At 34.0% G+C, this 20,849-nt stretch overlaps 1 protein-coding gene and 1 long non-coding RNA gene across 3 annotated transcripts; one reads left to right on the top strand and one right to left on the bottom strand.

Moving 5' to 3' along the window:
- Positions 1 to 10,978: 10,978 nt before the first annotated feature.
- On the bottom strand, positions 10,979 to 16,738 carry LOC125262009. Its single transcript, XM_048180566.1, has 11 exons — positions 16,550 to 16,738; positions 16,373 to 16,483; positions 16,148 to 16,273; positions 15,938 to 16,072; positions 15,509 to 15,643; positions 15,359 to 15,427; positions 14,620 to 14,714; positions 14,381 to 14,507; positions 11,610 to 11,730; positions 11,431 to 11,507; positions 10,979 to 11,164 (listed from the first exon to the last, which is right to left on the bottom strand). The coding sequence occupies exons 1-11, from the start codon at positions 16,622 to 16,624 to the stop codon at positions 11,057 to 11,059; spliced, it is 1,179 nt and encodes a 392-aa protein (XP_048036523.1). The 5' UTR covers positions 16,625 to 16,738; the 3' UTR covers positions 10,979 to 11,056.
- LOC125262010 lies at positions 14,590 to 18,865 on the top strand. 2 transcript variants are annotated; one of them, XR_007183493.1, is made up of 6 exons: positions 14,590 to 14,711; positions 16,241 to 16,301; positions 16,558 to 17,527; positions 17,636 to 17,744; positions 18,062 to 18,099; positions 18,212 to 18,865. It is a non-coding gene; the product is annotated as an uncharacterized LOC125262010 (long non-coding RNA). The 2 variants fall into 2 exon arrangements; XR_007183494.1 differs by having other exon boundaries at positions 16,558 to 17,744.
- The last annotated feature ends 1,984 nt before the right edge of the window (positions 18,866 to 20,849 follow it).

Below are 20,849 nucleotides of genomic sequence, written 5' to 3'. Positions count from 1 at the left end.
GAGGTTTTGGGATGGAGGTGTGTGGAGGAGCTGAACTGGAGGAAAATGATGCTTCTGCAGGATAAACAAGAACAGAAACAATTAGAGAATCACAAACAGAAAACCAAAGAACCACAAATGTCTCACCATCTGCCAAAGTAAAGCTTCTCTTTGAATCTATGAAGGATCTTTGTGTTTGCAGAGTTCTTAACACAAACTATTCAAGAAATAATGAAAGCAATAGTTTATCACCATCTAATTATTTTCATCACCTGAATGTTATTACTCGTTTTCAACTGAGGATTTTACAAAAATCATTTGCTTGTTCGTATTCACAGTCTGCAGTTTTAAATCATTACTGTATTTAATTTCTTTAAACAAAAACAGCAGATATAATGCTTTGCAATGTTGCAAGTCATTCCAGTTCAAGGCAATATATACATATATCACCGATTCTTGAGATAAGAGACAAAACATGAACGCACAAAAGCCCTGTTTACGTTAAAAATATATCAAATTCTTAAAAAATAAAAATACATAAAAAGTTACATCTATAATAAAATCTGGATACTCAGGACACTCATTGCTTTTATTTTTAAATAATTTTGTTAGTATTATTTAAATACGTAAATACAAAGAAAGAGTTTAAAAATGCAACAAAAAAAAAAAATAATTGAAAGGCAGAGATAATATATCAAACAATACAAAAAGTAAGTCTTGAATTATATTTTCCATTGAAAAGCCTATCAAAGTTGTGTCCTCAGTTTGCATCAACTCCTTCAGGATTTTGTTTTATAATTCTGAATAAATCAGGCAGTGTCGGTCATTACAGTCAACCTAACCTATGCTTCTTGTAGTCTGTGAGCGACTGGAGACCCAGAATGAGACGTACTGTACCGCTAAAAGGAAAGATTGTTGTATAAAATTAAATATTAGTTTAAAAATTAGAAGGGTAGAGAATTAATGAATTTAGGAACTGGACTGTTCATGATAGTCTGAAAACAGGAAAAACATGAATGTATTTCATCACTTAGCCTATAGCTCCTTTACTGAATACCATTATTACATAAGTGAAGACTTTACACTGTTTTTGGATGGATCAAATTAAAATAGCATGCTTTTGAATGCATCTAGTAGAGTTGACAGAAATTAAATTATGAAGTGAATAAATGTACAATTTAGAAAAACCTGTTCCCTTACATGGTTCATTAGCTGAGACCTTTGTCTACAAATGACAGTTTATAATATATTAAATAATAAAAAAAAACAACAACTACTAAAACATGTTTTGTCCCTTATCTCAAGAATCATATATTAGGGGTTGCACAGACTAGTTGACTTGCTCTGGCATGATGTAGCCTACAGAGAACGCAGAAGTATATTCCGCGTTTAAGCTCCGTATCCAGCACTGATCAATGAAAAATACTTGCACACTCCAGAGCGCTTCACAAGACATGTTTGATTTTACCTTCTGGATGCTCAATATTGATCTGGTAAATGCACGTTTTAAACAGCTTATTGAATATATATTCTCGTACAGTACAGGCAAGACATTATAGTAATGTGACCGAGCGTTCGTGCAGGGTTTGCCTAAAATACTTAGAAATACGAAAACTATAAACGACAGTCGTCTGAACTTTCTTTCACTTTATTCTCTGACACACATGTATCAAACAAGCTGAAAAAACCCGCGGCACTCCAGCACCAAAAGTGCATATGCACAAACCTATATACGGCAAGCCCCGAGAGGGAAAAATACATTGCACACACATCACAACGAGCGCCAGAGCATACAGAATTAATACATCATGAGAGAATCAAATAAAGTCTGTTACAGTAACATACTCACGGGTGACAACAAGAGTAACATTCCTCTCAAACACGTCCTTTCCAAAGAAGGTTCGTGCTTTATAGAGTCCTGATCTGGAGCTGTTCACTTTCTGCAGGATCAACGACACGCGTCCGTGTCCAACCAGCAGTTTGACTCCAGGAGTTTCCACAAAATTACATCTTTCAGAACCGGTACAGTGCTGTGCGATCAAACGAGTCTCATTCGTAGATTTTGATGTAAATCTTATTCTCAATCTACCGGCTTCCTCCGCTTTATCTATTGTGAAGGACAGTGTAACATCTTCTCCATGGTTTGCCTCAATCTTCAACCCATCAGCATCGACTGTTTTGAACAGAAAGAAAGTGTTTAGGATAACAATGAACCACTGCTTTAGAATAAATGATGAACTGACAGTACAATTTTACAGTTAGATAAAAACAAGCATCTGTCCATTAACCCCAACTCTCCTACCTGAAACCAATGCAAAGTTAACTAATATGAAGACAGTGGAAATTAATTTCATATTTAACAAAACTGTGGAGAATCTCCGAGATTTGATACAAAATAGCCTATATAACGCAGCGGGATGTGACTAGTCTGATGGTTTGAGCTCACTCCAGCCGGACAGCTCGGTCTCGCATGACGTAATGGGGAGTGGGCGTGGCTTCTGACACACAGGGGACGATTCGGAGTAAAGTTAACCTAATTGTCGTCTAAACCAGAGCCGTTAAATATTATTTTAATAAGAAAGAGTCAAAGCTCAGGCTTGTCATGTATTTGGCTGCTTTATTCTTGCATAATAATTGTGAAAACGTCCATACTGATATATAATTTAATTTTCACATTAAATGAAATAAAGTTTTCTTATTGTGGAAAAGGGCAATTTTATGTCTAACAGACGTCTAATAGCCGTCAAAACATAGCCCGGCCGTCTAGGCTAAAACAAGGTAAAATTTAGTGAAAATCTAATAGACGTCTAACCATAACCCAAGAATAGACTAGTCATCAAATATACAGCTAATGAATGATTACATCTACAGGTGCTGGTCATATAATTAGAATATCATCAAAAAGTTGATTTATTTCACTAATTCCATTCAAAAAGTGAAACTTGTATATTATATTCATTCATTACACACAGACTGATACATTTCAAATGTTTATTTATTTTAATTTTGATGATTATAACTGACAACTAAGGAAAATCCCAAATTCAGTATCTCAGAAAATTAGAATATTGTGAAAAGGTTCAATATTGAAGACACCTGGTGCCACACTCTAATCAGCTAATTAACTCAAAACTCCTGCAAAGGCCTTTAAATGGTCTCTCAGTCTAGTTCTGTAGGCTACACAATCATGGGGAAGACTGCTGACTTGACAGTTGTCCTAAAGACGACCATTGACACCTTGCACAAGGAGGGCAAGACACAAAAGGTCATTGCAAAAGAGGCTGGCTGTTCACAGAGCTCTGTGTCCAAGCACATTAATAGAGAGGCGAAGGGAAGGAAAAGATATGGTAGAAAAAAGTGTACAAGCAATAGGGATAACCGCACCCTGGAGAGGATTGTGAAATAAAACCCATTCAAAAATGTGGGGGAGATTCACAAAGAGTGGACTGCACCTGGAGTCAGTGCTTCAAGAACCACTACGCACAGACGTATGCAAGACAAGGGTTTCAGCTGTCGCATTCCTTGTGTCAAGCCACTCTTGAACAACAGAAAGCGTCAGAAGCGTCTTGCCTGGGCTAAAGACAAAAAGGACTGGACTGCTGCTGAGTGGTCCAAAGTTATGTTCTCTGATGAAAGTAAATTTTGCATTTCCTTTGGAAATCAGGGTCCCAGAGTCTGGAGGAAGACAGGAGAGGCACACAATCCACGTTGCTTGAGGTCCAGTGTAAAGTTTCCACAGTCAGTGATGGTTTGGGGTGCCATGTCATCTGCTGGTGTTGGTCCACTGTGTTTTCTGAGGTCAAAGGTCAACGCAGCCGTATACCAGGAAGTTTTAGAGCACTTCATGCTTCCTGCTGCTGACCAACTTTATGGAGATGCAGATTTCATTTTCCAACAGGACTTGGCACCTGCACACAGTGCCAAAGCTACCAGTACCTGGATTAAGGACCATGGTATTCCTGTTCTTAATTGGCCAGCAAACTCGCCTGACCTTAACCCCATAGAAAATCTATGGGGTATTGTGAAGAGGAAGATGTGATATGCCAGACCCAACAATGCAGAAGAGCTAAAGGCCACTATCAGAGCAACCTGGGCTCTCATAACACCTGAGCAGTGCCACAGACTGATCGACTCCATGCCATGGCGCATTGCTGCAGTAATTCAGGCAAAAGGAGCCCCAACTAATTATTGAGTGCTGTACATGCTCATACTTTTCATGTTCATACTTTTCAGTTGGCCAAGATTTCTGAAAATCCTTTCTTTGTATTGTTCTTAAGTTATATTCTAATTTTCTGAGATACTGAATTTGGGATTTTCCTTAGTTGTCAGTTATAATCATCAAAATTAAAAGAAATAAACACTTGAAATATATCAGTCTGTGTGTAATGAATGAATATAATATACAAGTTTCACTTTTTGAATGGAATTAGTGAAGCAAATCAACTTTTTGATGATATTCTAATTATATGACCAGCACCTGTATATCTATGGTTTGAACCCCCAGAATAGATTTTACTCAACAAGTAAGTTTTTATTCAGACTTATTCAATTACATTTGTAATACCCAGTCATACAAGTAATATATAGAATACAAATTATTTCCAGGAAATAAAATATTTATTACACATTTCCTTTGCACTGTGGCTTGCTTAGTTGGGGGCTCTTAATATTCAACAATATTATTGATCTGACTTCATTGACACCATTTGTAGTATATGCGGGTTCATATAGGCCAGGAGTCGGCAACCTAAAATGTTCAAAGAGCCATATTGGACCAAAAAAACAAAAAACAAATCTGTCTGGAGCCGCAAAAAAATTAAAAGCCTTATATAGGCTAACCCTTATATGAAGGCAACACAGGCTGTAAGTGTATATTAGCTATATTAGCTATACATAATGAGGTATATATTTAAAAACTTCTGAAAGCTACAGAAAAAAGCAAATGGATCGGTGCAATTCACAGAAACAGCTGGACTCCAGGCAGAGAAACGTGGATTTGCATGGATCATTTTGTGTCAAATTGTTGGATTTTGAGGTAAAATCATTCCATATATATTGTATTGTTATATATTATGTTGACAAATCATCAATTAAATTTTTTCTATCTTATATTCTGCATAATTGTGTGTTTTAAAATAAACACTGACAAAAACTATACTATAAAACTATATATATTTTAGGGCTGGACAATATGACGATATATATATAACATTGATAGTGATTACGCGGATTTAAACCTACCTATATTGTAGTTATATAAAATATTCACAGGCAGATTTGCTTTATGTATTTCCCTGTCGTCGAAATCAGGGGTGCGGTAAAGTTGGTTTTATGTTGGACATTCGTTAGACATTCGCTCTTTTCTTCAGTGTTAATTGATATATAATCGCATATAAAGACGTGGATGATGCTGTATCTCGTTCAAATCACATTATAAATCCTAGTATCAAAAGTTAATTATAATATTAATAGGTGATGTTATTGTTTTTAGAATCAGAAGTGAAAAAGTCCTCACAATGATCCCCACTTGGGCGTTTCAAGTTAGGGAGTGTCTCAAAAGTGCAAAATTTTTGAAATACACAAATCTATATAACTTCCTGGTCATGTGACCCGATGATGTCACACCAGTAGTGATATGTTCACACACACCTGTCACACATCACACAGTTGGATTTTGGAAATGTCATTTTGTCAATTTTTTATGAATTTTTGAAATACACAAATCTATATAACTTCCTGGTCATGTGACCCGATGATGTCACACCAGTAGTGATATGTTCACACACACCTGTCACACACATCATACACCAGTTGGATTTTGGAAATGTCATTTTGTCAATTTTTTATGAATTTTTGAAATACACAAATCTATATAACTTCCTGGTCATGTGACCCGATGATGTCACACCAGTAGTGATATGTTCACACACATTAATACAATTATGTCACACTTTTATATTATTTATATATCTGTTATAAATATGTAAGTAAAGTGAATGTCATATTGAAATAAATATATTTACCTTTGTGGTGGTTTTATCTAAAGATGAAATCACATCAATGTATTTATAAATACATGCAGCATATGTAAACAACTTATTTTGAAAAAAAAAATGTACATTTGTTGTACAATTTTTGAAATACACAAATCTATATAACTTCCTGGTCATGTGACCCGATGATGTCACACCAGTTGTGATATGTTCACACACACCTGTCACACATCATACACAGTTGGATTTTGGAAATGTCAGTTGGATTTTGGAAATGTCATTTTGTCAATTTTTTATGAATTTTTGAAATACACAAATCTATATAACTTCCTGGTCATGTGACCCGATGATGTCACACCAGTTGTGATATGTTCACACACACCTGTCACACATCATACACCAGTTGGATTTTGGAAATGTCATTTTGTCATTTTTTTATGAATTTTTGAAATACACAAATCTATATAACTTCCTGGTCATGTGACCCGATGATGTCACACCAGTAGTGATATGTTCACACACACCTGTCACACATCATACACCAGTTGGATTTTGGAAATGTCATTTTGTCAATTTTTTATGAATTTTTGAAATACACAAATCTATATAACTTCCTGGTCATGTGACCCGATGATGTCACACCAGTAGTGATATGTTCACACACACCTGTCGCACATCATACACCAGTTGGATTTTGGAAATGTCATTTTGTCAATTTTTTATGAATTTTTGAAATACACAAATCTATATAACTTCCTGGTCATGTGACCCGATGATGTCACACCAGTAGTGATATGTTCACACACACCTGTCACACATCATACACCAGTTGGATTTTGGAAATGTCATTTTGTCAATTTTTTATGAATTTTTGCATTACACAAATCTATATAACTTCCTGGTCATGTGACCCGATGATGTCACACCAGTTGTGATATGTTCACACACACCTGTCACACATCATACACCAGTTGGATTTTGGAAATGTCATTTTGTCATTTTTTATGAATTTTTGCATTACACAAATCTATATAACTTCCTGGTCATGTGACCCGATGATGTCACACCAGTTGTGATATGTTCACACACACCTGTCGCACATCATACACCAGTTGGATTTTGGAAATGTCATTTTGTCATTTTTTTATGAATTTTTGAAATACACAAATCTATATAACTTCCTGGTCATGTGACCCGATGATGTCACACCAGTAGTGATATGTTCACACACACCTGTCGCACATCATACATGAGTTGGATTTTGGAAATGTCATTTTGTCATTTTTTTATGAATTTTTGAATTACACAAATCTATATAACTTCCTGGTCATGTGACCCGATGATGTCACACCAGTTGTGATATGTTCACACACACCTGTCACACATCATACACCAGTTGGATTTGGGAAATGTCATTTTGTCATTTTTTTATGAATTTTTGAAATACACAAATCTATATAACTTCCTGGTCATGTGACCCGATGATGTCACACCAGTAGTGATATGTTCACACACACCTGTCACACATCATACACCAGTTGGATTTTGGAAATGTCATTTTGTCATTTTTTTATGAATTTTTGAAATACACAAATCTATATAACTTCCTGGTCATGTGACCCGATGATGTCACACCAGTTGTGATATGTTCACACACACCTGTCACACATCATACACCAGTTGGATTTGGGAAATGTCATTTTGTCATTTTTTTAATGAATTTTTCAATTACACAAATCTAAATAACTTTCTGGTTATGTGACCTGAAAATTTGTCAAAACCACCCCAATATAGCCACACATTTCTCACCAAATGTACCTGCTCTTTTATTATTTTTACATTTGCATTTGTTAGTTTTACAAAAATTATTATTATTCTAATTATTATTATTATCAGTATTAGGAATAATATGTGGCTAATGTTAAATATAAATTACATTACCCTGTTTGAAATGAAAATCTTTTTTTATTCTTTACTGATTTTTAAAAGGCATTCAACACAACTGAAGATGACGACATTTTTAAGAAACTTAATTTTGTTTACATTTGATTACTATTATCAAAAGTACTGACAACTTTATATAATAGCATCAACAGTTCCCTTTACACATCCCTTTATTTAAGAAAACATACAGAAGTTAAACAATCAACAGTTCGAATTCTTTTTCATTGATTTCTGGTCTTTATTTAAATATTAACAAATGTGAACTAATGGTGTTAGGATCTTGTAATGTCACCATTATGTAGTATTACAGTGGAATAAGTAGTTATATATCTTATATACATAAAACCAAATGTTATATTTCAAAAAGGCCAGAGTTTTTACTAAAATGCTATTTTGATGTTAATAACATACCAATTACACTTGTAAACGTACATAAATAGGTTTTATTGTCATGTACAATAATAATTCCTTTGAATGGAAATGCACATTAATGTACAGTTTGGAAATAATAAATAAATCATCATCTTTTGAGGGTTACTGGATTACAGATATTTGATGTGCTACTTTATTTCAGGCTGAATAGGAACATTTTTTGAAGTTATAGATGTGATAATTGCTTATGCTCCATTGTCCAAACAAAATATATTATTGCTTTTAATTCATTGAACTTTCTGTTCAAGAAAAAAGTTAGATTGGAGTACATTATATTACAAATAAATATTCTATTACAAAGTAAAGGAGTTTTCATATAAGATAATTACAGTTTTTTTCAATTGCTAACAAGCGTTTAGCAATACTTAAAATACTTTTTCTAAACTCTTAACACAGCAACACACATTCATCACACAATTAGCCAAATAGTTAATTTTCTGCCCAAAACCATATTTTGTTAAATAAACACAAACTCTACATTTCAAAATGCTAAAAACCTTTTTCAACACATACTAACTCTATCAAAACACAGCAAACCTGATTCAAAATCATGTCGTTCTGTCAAACACTAGCACTAGTTTTCTATCCAACATGAACATATAGTCAATCAAAGCGCAATGACTCTCAAAATACTAACAGTTGATGGCATTATGAAAACTGCATTACTTGTCATGTTTCAGTTCTACCTGCAGAAAATATGAAATCCATTGTTTTTATAATTCAGTTTCCTTGTACTACAGTAATAGTATAATACATGTAAGCCATTTTTTCTACATTTTTGGTTGAGTGTTGAATGTGTGCATTCTTGGCAACAGAAGTGAGTCATTATTTCATGGAATGTACAGTAGAAAAAGAGAAGAAGAAAGTATCAGAATTGCTCAGGGCAGCTGCTGGTCAGATGAGTCCCCTATGCAGAACTTCAGTTGACCCCTTGGTTGAAATCTTTTTTTTGGGGTTGGGTGTGTGGTGTTGATGTTGCCCTCATAGAGGGTGGGATGGTGTCCCCTTGGTAGTTAGTGCCCTACACAGACCACATATTCTGCATATATGGAACAGTGGTAGTGGAATCGTTGCAGTAAAAGATTTACATGAAGCTTTTACTGAAATGAAAACATGAAACTGCTGCCATTGATCAACAACAAATCCAACATACATGGCCTTTGGTTTCTGGAAGCTTTTTTTTCTGTCAAAGAATAAAAAAGTATAAAAGGTAATTGTGACTTTTTATCTCACAATTCTATTTTTATTTATTTATTTTTATTTTGCAATTGTGAGTTTACATCTCACAATTCTGACTTTTTTTCCTCAGAATTGTGATATATAAACTATAGGAATTGAGTTTAAAAAGTCAGAAATGTGAGATAAAAAGACATTTTACAATTACCTTTTTTATTTTCTATTCATGGCAGAAATAAGCTTTCATAGACTCCACATGTAAGTGAAAAAACAGAGATGCACAATCCAGCACACATTCTTCCTCCTCTCCCATACCTCTTCTTCTCCCTTGTTCTGATCCAACTTCTCCTCTCCTCCATTCTTCTCCCTTACTCAAATACTATTTTCTCTCTGCTCCTCTGTGTTGTTCTTCATCTACACTGAACAAATCTGATTCAGAGTCTTACTGTCCATGTCCATGTAATGAAAAGAAGTTCGACTATGCCTCCAACTGAGACTGGCATCTGCTATTTCGCAATATTTCAGTGATCTGCTAATTAAAAATGTTTATTAATTGTTTCAGTATTTGTTTTTTCTATTTTTTTTAATACTTTTGAGCTGCTGTTGTTGCAAAAGTAGAGGTTTTATACTATATTTAATGATTGGAACATTGGGTCTTCCTTTCTGACTTGCTGAGTTTAAGCATTTGCAAATAAGATGAGAAAGATCCATGATTTTGGTATGAGGTAAGCTTATATGAAAAGAAAATGTAAGAATTTAAAAAATGTGTTAATTGACTGCATTTTGTGTGAAAACGACATGAATTGTGTTAATGGTATCACAACAGACGGATGTTCTGCTAAATGTGTTTAGAGTTTTGAAAATGTGACTACAGAATGGACAAATGTATGTTAGCAACTGAAAAAAAACTGTAACATTGAGTAGGCCTCTACTCAAGTGTTATTAGAATATTTTACAATTGATATAGATAACTGTCTACTTATATGTTATTTAATAATTATTATGGCTTTTTTACTCTAGGCCTATAACCAAAGTCAAGTGGATTGAACAATAACTATTTTTAAACAATTTAAAATTGACATTAACATATATTTGGAAACAATTTCTAAAAGTAAAACTTTAAAATCAGTGCAAACCATGCAAATGTTTAAGATAAACTTTTCTTTTAATGTTTTGTTTTTAAAAAAAAATCCATTGCCACTATTGTTTTGATGTTTTCTAACAAAGAGAAGAAAAAGGTCTACAACTAAACAAATGACATTAATAAATAAATATATAAATAAAATGACATTTCTATTCATATTAGATGTGATGATTATAACAACAAAAAGATTTAAAGACAGCCAACAATTAAAAACTGTCAGAACAAAAACAACAACAACAACAACAAAATCTTTACAGGCCTTTATAAACATTTCACTAAAAAGCAGAAATTTAGTGGATAATTTGGTCGTAACAACCCAAAATAATGGGCCATGGCACATCTTTAGCATTTAGGCTAACTGTTTGCCTGTTGTTTGTCCTTCACCTTTTTAGTGCATCCTGCACAACTCACAGAACCATTCCGTTTCATCAGAAGAATTGCACTGTAGGCCTACACATAAAATGTGAAACCACCTACAACACCTGTCACATTGAATCTGCATGAAGAATACAATAAAGAGAGCAAAGTCATTAGATTAACTTCACTGTTATGTCAAGACATGTTATGTTTTTATTGTTTCTGGATTAATTAATCGTAAATGAACGCAAGCTGCTTTTGTAATAGGTGTGCAATGCTGCATCCATGCCGCTAACTGTGACTTAGGCTAATAATAACAACAGATTTGATTACTCCCTTAAACACACTATAGCTGGGCGCCGCCGCCGTCTACTTTGATTATTTCTTGCAGCTGTAGATATTTACCCAGTCAATCATCTGGACATCTGTCTTGTTTGGGAGGTCTCTCAGCCCACAGGTAGAGCAGAATTCCTCGTTTGATTCTAAGATAAAATGTAAAGTTACTTAATGCATAATATTTCCTAAGTTGGTATAATTAATTAAATTACATTAAAATGCAATGATATATTGATTTGAGCAATAACCTGCTGCAAGCAGAATATCCCGTGCCATCTCTCTTCTGAGGTTTTGTATATTTTCTGCTGAAGGATTTATTTGAAATTCCTGTGGAATGACTGGAAACTGTTTCACAGTTTCCTTTATCATCTTAAAAAAATGTACAAAAAATATAGGCTATAAATATTTTGTTGAAAAAATTAAAAATTACTACTAATAAATTACTTTTACAAGGTTGGGTTTCCAGAAGTACTGATTGCTCATAATTGTTAATAATAGGCCAATTTATCGACATAATTTGAAAACCTTTCCAATAAGGATATCAAGTGTTAATAATTCAAAATGACAAATATTTTAATTATTACTCTGTCTTTGTTTTATATGATTGGTTAAGCTTGAAATTCTGACTGACAACCGCGCTGTTTGGTAGATATAAACACAAGGCGGTAATTTTTCGATCTTTGTGAATTTGCTGATGCAGCAGGCCAGCACAGCACACTCTTGCAGGGAGATTCGTCGTAAAGATTAAAGGCGAAATGTAGGCTATGTTTGGTAAGTACACATTTCAAACACATACATACGTTTCTTGATTACCTTATGCATTTTATTGTAATGTTATTTGTATATTATATATATATATATTTATATATATATTTCAGAGTTATTTCCAAGGTACAAAACAGCTTACGGTTATGAGAACTTTTTCTGTGTCTGGGCTGCATTTACACTGCACGTCTTAATTCCTAAAGGCCCAAACGGTATCAAACGAAGTTGTTTTTCGTTCTTCGTTTAGGGGTAAAACGAAGTTCGAAATGCTTGAGCTGCGATATACTGTAAACGAACATCTGACGGCGCCCACAGTGCTGAGATCGACGTTCAGATGAATAGGCCTATGTAAACTGATTGATTTTACTATTCTCATTTGTAAGTCGCTTTGGATAAAAGCGTCTGCTAAATGATTAAATGTAATGTAAATATGTGCCATGCACTTAATTCCGATTGGTTGACTATATCAATCCATTATGGCGGCGCAGCAATTCATCAATTCAGATGAATGGTAAAGTTTAGCGTCTTTAACTTTTTAACACTTGTTCCTTTTTTAAACACTGTCGTGGGTCATATGGGAGGAATAATCAAAATTGGTTCATTTCATCCATGCAGTGTAAATGCGGCCTAAATTAATGTAGATGACGAAGATGGTTTTCGTTACAACGTATGCTTTTAAATGTCTGATGAGGTCAGTTTCTAAAGAAACGTAATTAATTTATTCATTTTAATACAAGTATTGTAATTGGGTCATTCTGTGACAAAAATGAGCTGGGGAAGTTTCTGAAAATGGGTTGATTTATTTAATATTTTTTCTGTAGAAAGACAAACATAAATAGCAAAGAAAGCAAAAAACATTAAATGTGGGTCACTTTGCATACATCTGATACTTTATTTTCTTCACAGTAAAATCTGAGGAACAACTTATGTTGAGTCTTGAAATGTATTGTGTTTTTCTATTAACACAATTGTATAGAACAATTGTGTTAATAGAATATTTATGTCTGAGTGCCATAAATATTCTTTTTTCCAAAGTATGCTTGTAATTCTAAAAGTATTGAAGGATATTAAGAAATTCTTCTCGATTCTCATTCTTAATCAAATTTCCTTTGGATTTTGTCATTTTCAAGGCTCTATATAGTTTAATCCCATAGATATTGGGATCTCAAAGCAGCTGCTATGTTCAAATTTTTGAATTTTCAAATTAGCAATGGCCAATTCACTTTGCACACAGCTGATGCTTATTGCATTTAAAGAGGAATGTCTGACAAATAAATATTGAAACTAGAAATGTATCTTGTTTCCCTCTATGAATAGAACTGAATAAAACAACCATTTTCAGTGGATTTTTGGTACTCTGAGAGTTAAGTTGAGGCACATTAACTTTAACTCAAAGTGTATTGATAATCTATATATTAATCAGTTTCAAGAATGTTAATTTGAACAGTCAAATTTGCAGTATCGGAACTTCATGTAACTACATTGACATCTCTATATATATGAGACTGAACCATATAGGACCTTCAAACAAAAGATTCCACAAAAGTTTCATAAGAACAAGAATCTAAAGTGTCATTAAGATATCTTGAATTAACAAGACACGTCTTAAATTAAAGACATTTAAACTTCAAAAAATGTTTTTGCCTCTCAGAGAGGTGTTATATTCAATTGTTTTGATAGAGGAAAACAACATACATTTGTAGTTTCAGTGTTATTTATTCTTCAGACATTCCTCTTTAAACACAATAACTATCAGCTGTTTAGAATTTTACAAAAGTGCAAAATTTTAAAAGTGCAACTAATATAGAGTAACCTTAGTAAAACTGTTATGTGAAACAACTTGTTTTAATGAATTAAAAATTGTTTAATATAAGTAAGCACAACAGTATATAACAAATTTTAAATAAGTCTGCTTACCTTTTAAGTTATCTGTTCTTAAAAACATGAACATTAATTGAAGGAAAGACCACAATATGTGGTTGCATTACTCAGTTAAAGAGAGCTGTTTTCCTCAACGTATTAGGGTGCGCTACAAATGAGTGGGTAAGCGAAGTTGCTACCTCACTACAGCAGTACACTTTCACATTGTCTGAGAAAAGCAGTGTATTTTCATAGTTGCAAAATTAACAGACAAATTCTTTTTAAATTCGCCACTATGAAAAATGCACTGCTTTTTATGTGTTAAACAAGTGGCAATGGCATCGGGAAACCCAATCACTCTTTTAGTAGGCCTATGTATCGTGCACAATAATACCTGTAAAACAAATACTCCACAACTGGTAGCATCCTCTTGCACTGTGTGGTTTATGTGACCAGTTTTCCACTCAATATTGACCAGGTCCTCTTTTCCCAGGCGATTGTGACGCATTTTGAAGTACTGTCTGTGTTAGACAACAACTTGCTAAGTAACAATTTGATTTAGATATCCTAAAGATTCCTTTTTTTTTTTTTAAGATTGTATGTGTTAATATTTGTATGAAAAAAATTGCTTACTGAAATTTTTTTGATGCGTTTGTCAGGCTCCTGATGTCAGGTGTAGCACATGCAGGATCCACAACAAAAATTTGTTGTGATGGAAGATGAAGGTACTGTGACAACACAACACATTGAACATGCTTTTTGTAAACAGCAAAGGGACCATTACTGAAAATACTGTGCCATCATGTCCATTACCTATAAACATTTATTTTCACATGAAACTGTATAGTTTTCACACTTTGTTTTTGCTATGTAGTTTTTTGTTAGTTGTCAGTAAAAAGATAGTTCACCCAAAAAAAACAAAAACAAAACAATTGTCATTTACACATGTGTTTCTAAACCTGTATGACTTCTGCTAAACACAAAAGAGAAATACTGAGTCACTTTTTTTAAACATTCCTCAATATAATATAATATAATATAATATAATATAATACATTTTTTTATGCTACTAAGAAAGTCACACAGGCTTGAAATGAGATAAATGCCATTTACAATAACAGAATTGTCAATTTTAGGTGGACTAGCCCTTTATTGCATGCAAGTGGTTACAACAGAAGTCTTTTCAAATCTTTTTTGGAGTCTCAATGGTTAAAGAAAAATGTTATATTCAACGTAGTATATGAAAAATGAAGCAGTCACATTTGAGCTGAAAAACTGTCTATCTTTACTAGTCATTTTTTTTAAAGCTCTGTTTGAATCAGGAATTAATGCATGCAAATCAGTGTATTTAAAAGTAAGTTGCATCACTTACCACAAACTTCCAGTGGATGTCCCTTATATTAAGAAATGTGATAACCCCATCAAATGCTTCAAAATTAACCTGTACAACATAACAAATATGCATGTTTATATCAATATTCAAATAATTAGATTTAATATTTAAGTATATCTTCACACTCACATCCTTTAAGCCTTGTCGAGCCACTTGTTCTCTTTTGCCATAGAAAATTACAAAGGTGGTGTGATGGTTTAACTGATAAATTTTCCCAGACTTGTCATGTTCGTTAAGGACAGAGCGGATGTAACTTTCCATAACCTAAACAATTTGACAACACAACAGTATTGATACTTGCTCTTAAAATCCCTTAGCTGAATTAAATAATATCTTATTTAATAGCTATATTTATTATTTATTATATTCAGTAAAAAACAGCATCTACACTACAAAAACTGACATGTAGAAGTTAAAGGGAGTTCAAAAATGTTTTGCAAATTGTTGCATATTGCTACCAATTTTTTTAGACAAATTTCTACATGTAATTTGTGTATTGTTGATTATTAGATAAGGTAAATGTAATGTAATGCAAATATTATAATAAAGAGCACTTACTTCTCCACATAGTCTATCATGGGGTCGCAAAGACAGAAATTCTTTATGTCTCAACGTCATGTCAAATCTGTAATGGACAGCCTTAACACGTGCTACAATCTGTTCAGTGGCTTGACATTCCCATAGTTTAGTTACCTAAATAAAAAAAATGTTAGTAGATTCTTAGATATTATTAAATGATTTATCTACATTTTGTAAGGTCCCTTTTACCTCTTCAGCAACACCAATGCCTGTATTAACAATGTCTGTCTTGTCCTTTGTGTCACCACACTCACTTGGTGTCTTTTTTGATTTGTGTTTTAGTTTGTGACCATCACATAATTTTGGTGTTGGGACCTGTGCAAAAAAGGTTTTCAGAGGCAAAGTAAGTACGAAAGAAAGATAATTTTGGAAAATGTATATTTATAGTTATTAATTGTAATATTTTAAATGTACCTTTTTAGGAACATATTCTTGTGAAATGTCCTTTGCATTTATCATGCCACTGCTTTCAGTTGTTGGGGTCTGTTTTGGTTTGGGAATGTCATGTTTTTTCTTTGTAGACACCTGCACAAAATATTGTTAGTAGGTGCACAGTCAGTTAAAAACTTTTTTTTTCCTTCTGCTATTTACCTCTTCAGCAACACCAGGAACATCAGGGACACTAAAGGTGGTTTGTGCTGCTCTTTGCACCCCAGGTGTGGGCATTTGAGGTGGAGCTCTGTAAAAGTGTGATTTACCAGCACTTTTATGTTTTTTTGTTGGCCGTTTTCCCCACCTCTCTTCTGCAAAAGCCACATGACCTGATGGCTTATGAGGTCTATTGAGAAGGTCTTCAGGAAGATTGTTATTCATTATGTGTTCCCTGTAACGTCCCTGCAAAGATGTGTGCATTGTCTGAATGAAGTGTGCTGGCCGGACACATGTTTTTTTTTGAAGAATGCATGTTTTCACAATGCCAAACCATTTTTCAACATGACAGTTTGTGTCTCTGGTTTTGGAGTTTTCTGCGGAAGGAAGTAGTGACTCCATGTCACATGCGTATCTTTTTAGATCTCCGAGTAGAACCCCGCTCCAAAGTGGATAGATCCCCAGGTAATTGTCCAGAAGGAACTTGATTACATCTGGACAATAATAAGGATTTTCAACACTCTGATGTTCTTCATTTTCCAAGACAACCATGACATCATCGTAGATCTTCTTGAAAAGTTTGGAAAATGGAGAACCACCAACAATTGTTTTTGATGAATTTTCATCCATCTCCCACTTTTCTGAGTCATCTTCTGTTTGGTCTTGAAGAATAGCATCTTCTTTTGTAATGAGGCCCTCCAAGAATTCAAGACTCTCTGTGACATTTTTACTGACATGTCTTGCGAGGAAAACAATACAGAAGGGTCTGAAAATGGCAAGGGCATCATCCACATTAACAGTGTTTTGCATCCTGGCAAATACATATGTTGCCATCTTTTGCAGCCCTTTGTCGTCTGTCTTCCTTTGAAAAGCTGAAGACACAGCTTTGATGATATGAGCTGCACACAGGTGCAAAACTGTTGCTGATTTTATATCTGCCCAGGTCTTTTGTTTTTGGCAGATGGCATACACCCTATTAAGGTAAGCCGGCATACTTTCTTTATTAAATGCCAAAATTACTCCCTGCATAAGTGCCCAGCTGTAATCGGTCTCCACCTGGTGAATTTGTTGACGGGTGTATTTTGACAGTTTGAGGAGAAACTGCATCAGCCAGAAAGTTATAGGAGGAATGGAATGCTCGCTTGATATCATCTCGCATACTGGAAGTGGAGGTGCATCTCTTCCTTTACCTGGCAAGGTAAGAGCGTAGTATAGGATGGGTTTTGTTTGATGTGGAATTTTGGAAATCACACTCCCAGTGGCATCTAGATAAAGAGTGACAGGGGATCTGTCTCTCAGATTATTCACCAGTATGCCTATTCCTGTTTCTGTGTACATGTGAGCCCCAAAAGGATCCACCTGGAAATGTTGTACATACCCAGGAGTCAAATAAGAGGCAGTGTCACATTGTCGGATTATGGATTGTGTGAGCTGAGTCTCCAGAAGAATGTTGTCATGTTGCTGCATGGCTTTATTGATTTCATGGGAAATGACTTTCAAAATGTTTCTGTTTAGGCTGTGAGTGATGTTACCAGCAAGAAGTTCCTGAATGGGTGTGTTTTGCAGCCTTTTATAATATTCTGTACTTACACCTTGAAGGACAGTTTTTGCTATATTTCCCCTTCTGACATTACTGGCATGTCTGAACTGTTGTTCTTTTTTTAGGTGTAAGATGTTTCCAGTCCGGCACACAGTTAAAGGAATAACTGTTTGATGTTTGGCTGGTTTGGTCTTCATGGTGAAGGAATACCTTGCACGGCATGTTGAAAATTTACATTTTGCACATATTTTTAAGTACCCACACATACGCTTCCGGCTCCCTATTGCTCGGACATGCTGGTATGTAAAGCGGAGGGGACAACAAGGATTTTTTTTCTTGAACTGATTGTACAAGTAGTGGGTCCATGGTTGTCTTAGTTTATTGGAGCATTTCAAAGGGCAAATTTTGTTCCATACCTTTGAATGAAGAAAAACTTTAAATTTAGTTGGTGTTTGTGGCACATGTCTATAAGTTTGGTCCCCTGTTTTTGATTCTGTCTTTTTTTCTGGATTCTTTTTTAGTTCATGGATTGAGTTACTGTGGTTGTCAATTGTTGGAGGAACCTCCATCACCTCAAAGTTGTCACACTCAGTGTCTGTCTGTCCCCAGTCATTGATCTCCTCAGACTCCTCTCTATCCATTTCTGTTTCATCTTTTTCCAAAATCTCTGTCCGCATACTTTTGGTTTCATTTTCCTGTTTCTTTAAACACATTGGTTGTAACGTAGTTCTTATATTTCTCCTGTCATACGTCCATATAATAAAAAGCCATTGCCTGTTTTTTTGTGTATCTTTTCCGAATATTTGGTTGGATAGTGTGTTCCAGATAGGTGATTTCTGAGTAGTGTCTTTGTTTACAATATTTTCAGCTATGAAAATTTTTTTTATCACCTCTGTTCCTCCAGCAGCTTCCCACAAGTCTTTTCTCAATGCACCCTTACCTCTTTTAGATCTTGCCATTGTTCATCACTGATATCATTGATATTTTTATAGTCAACTTTGTTTGTAATGGTCCGACTGGACTTCTATGTAGTCCTTTTATACATTTCTAAGTAGCAGTAGAAGATTCCGATCACAAAATTAGAAAATTGGCAAAGGCATGTGGCTGGTTTGTGTATACTTTACAGGTGTTCATTGTTGTGATGTCAGCAAATTAATAAGAAAATTATATATTTATTATATATTAATAAGAAAATTATATATATTAAAATTATATATTATATAATTTTAATGTGTTTATATATATATATATACAGTATATATAATTTTTTTATATATATATATATATATATATATATATATATATATATATATATATATATATATATATATATATATATAAAACTTTGTGAAAGGTCTTTTTTCACATTTTTCTGAAAAAGCTTTTTTACCAATGTCTTTAGAAATTGTCAGAAATGTATTGGTATGCCATGAATATTGAAATGTACAAATGGGACACAACAATATAATTGTTGGGAAATTATAGGATGACATAGACCTGCTTAAAACTGCTTTTTCATGTAAACAGCCTATTTACTAATTCCATTCTAATACTTTACGAATATTAATAGAACATGCCATACATTTAGTATTCTGGATGCAAAAACCATCACAGAGGTTGATGGCAAGAATCTCACACACACGAGCAACAACGGATCAATAACATAAGGTTGTATAATGTTAGTACTAACATTAGTAAACGTACTAACAGTAGTACTAACGTTAGTAAAAAAAAATATCTTTCTGTATTGCCCACAAAATTACAACACGGCTGTGGCTGTTTTCAAGGCTGCCGCCGCAGTTCGGGATCAGTGTCCCCCCCCGCCCCCGATCTGAACACATTAGGCTCTCCAATGTATTCGTGTGATTAAATATGTTAATAAAGCGCGCAAGGGCAAAAACGAGTGTATTCCGCTTGTTTTTACGTTACCTGACATAAATTTAGTACAGACTAATATTTAGGACCAAAACTATCAGTCAGCATCAGCAAGTGTGCATCGGGTCTGCATCAGTTCAGCATCTTGTTAGATAACCAGCACAAATCCCTTATTTTAAAAGTGCTCATGTCAAGCGAAAATGCTGGGAATGAGTGTTTTAAAGAGCAGTCTTGATTATGGCCTCCATTACAGGTATTAAAGGTGGAAAAGTGAACAGTCGTCCATTTTTAAAACGTATAACAGCCAATCAGATGACTTGAACAAAGGATAGTGGCCAATAGTGAGGGAAAGAGGGTAAACATCACCTGATGGAAGTGCATTTATTATAAATTGGCCTTAATGAAATGACATGGTACTGTTCTACCACCCCATGTAATTACCAAATTGTATAGTAGTTTAATGACCGCTGTAGAAATGTTTAATATTTACAGATAACATTGTAGGATACTGGGAAAAATCTGGTTGGGGTATTACAAATATTTAAATGTATATACATCAAAGACGACAGCATCAAATCACATGCAAATTTCAATGTTAATTCAAAGTCTTAAAATAAAAATACCGTATCTCAGCAAACACAACATACATTTTAAATATGCCAAATTGTAAAATGTACAAATTAATGTAAGATAATCCATACAATATTTTTCAAATTTAAACAAAGAGAACTATTTACAGTTATGAATTTGGAAAAGCCTTTCCATAAAAGTGAAATGTAATTGCAGAACCAAAATTTGCATCAAGCAGTGCTGGAAGAATAATGACTTGTTATTACAAAATATATCTTGTTAATATAAATTAAATCTTTAGAAGCAGAGAAGTTGAAT

The sequence above is a fragment of the Megalobrama amblycephala genome, unplaced genomic scaffold (genome assembly GCF_018812025.1).
Source record: "Megalobrama amblycephala isolate DHTTF-2021 unplaced genomic scaffold, ASM1881202v1 scaffold551, whole genome shotgun sequence".
NCBI classification, from domain to species: domain Eukaryota; kingdom Metazoa; phylum Chordata; class Actinopteri; order Cypriniformes; family Xenocyprididae; genus Megalobrama; species Megalobrama amblycephala.
This window is presented reverse-complemented; position numbering and strand designations above follow the sequence as displayed.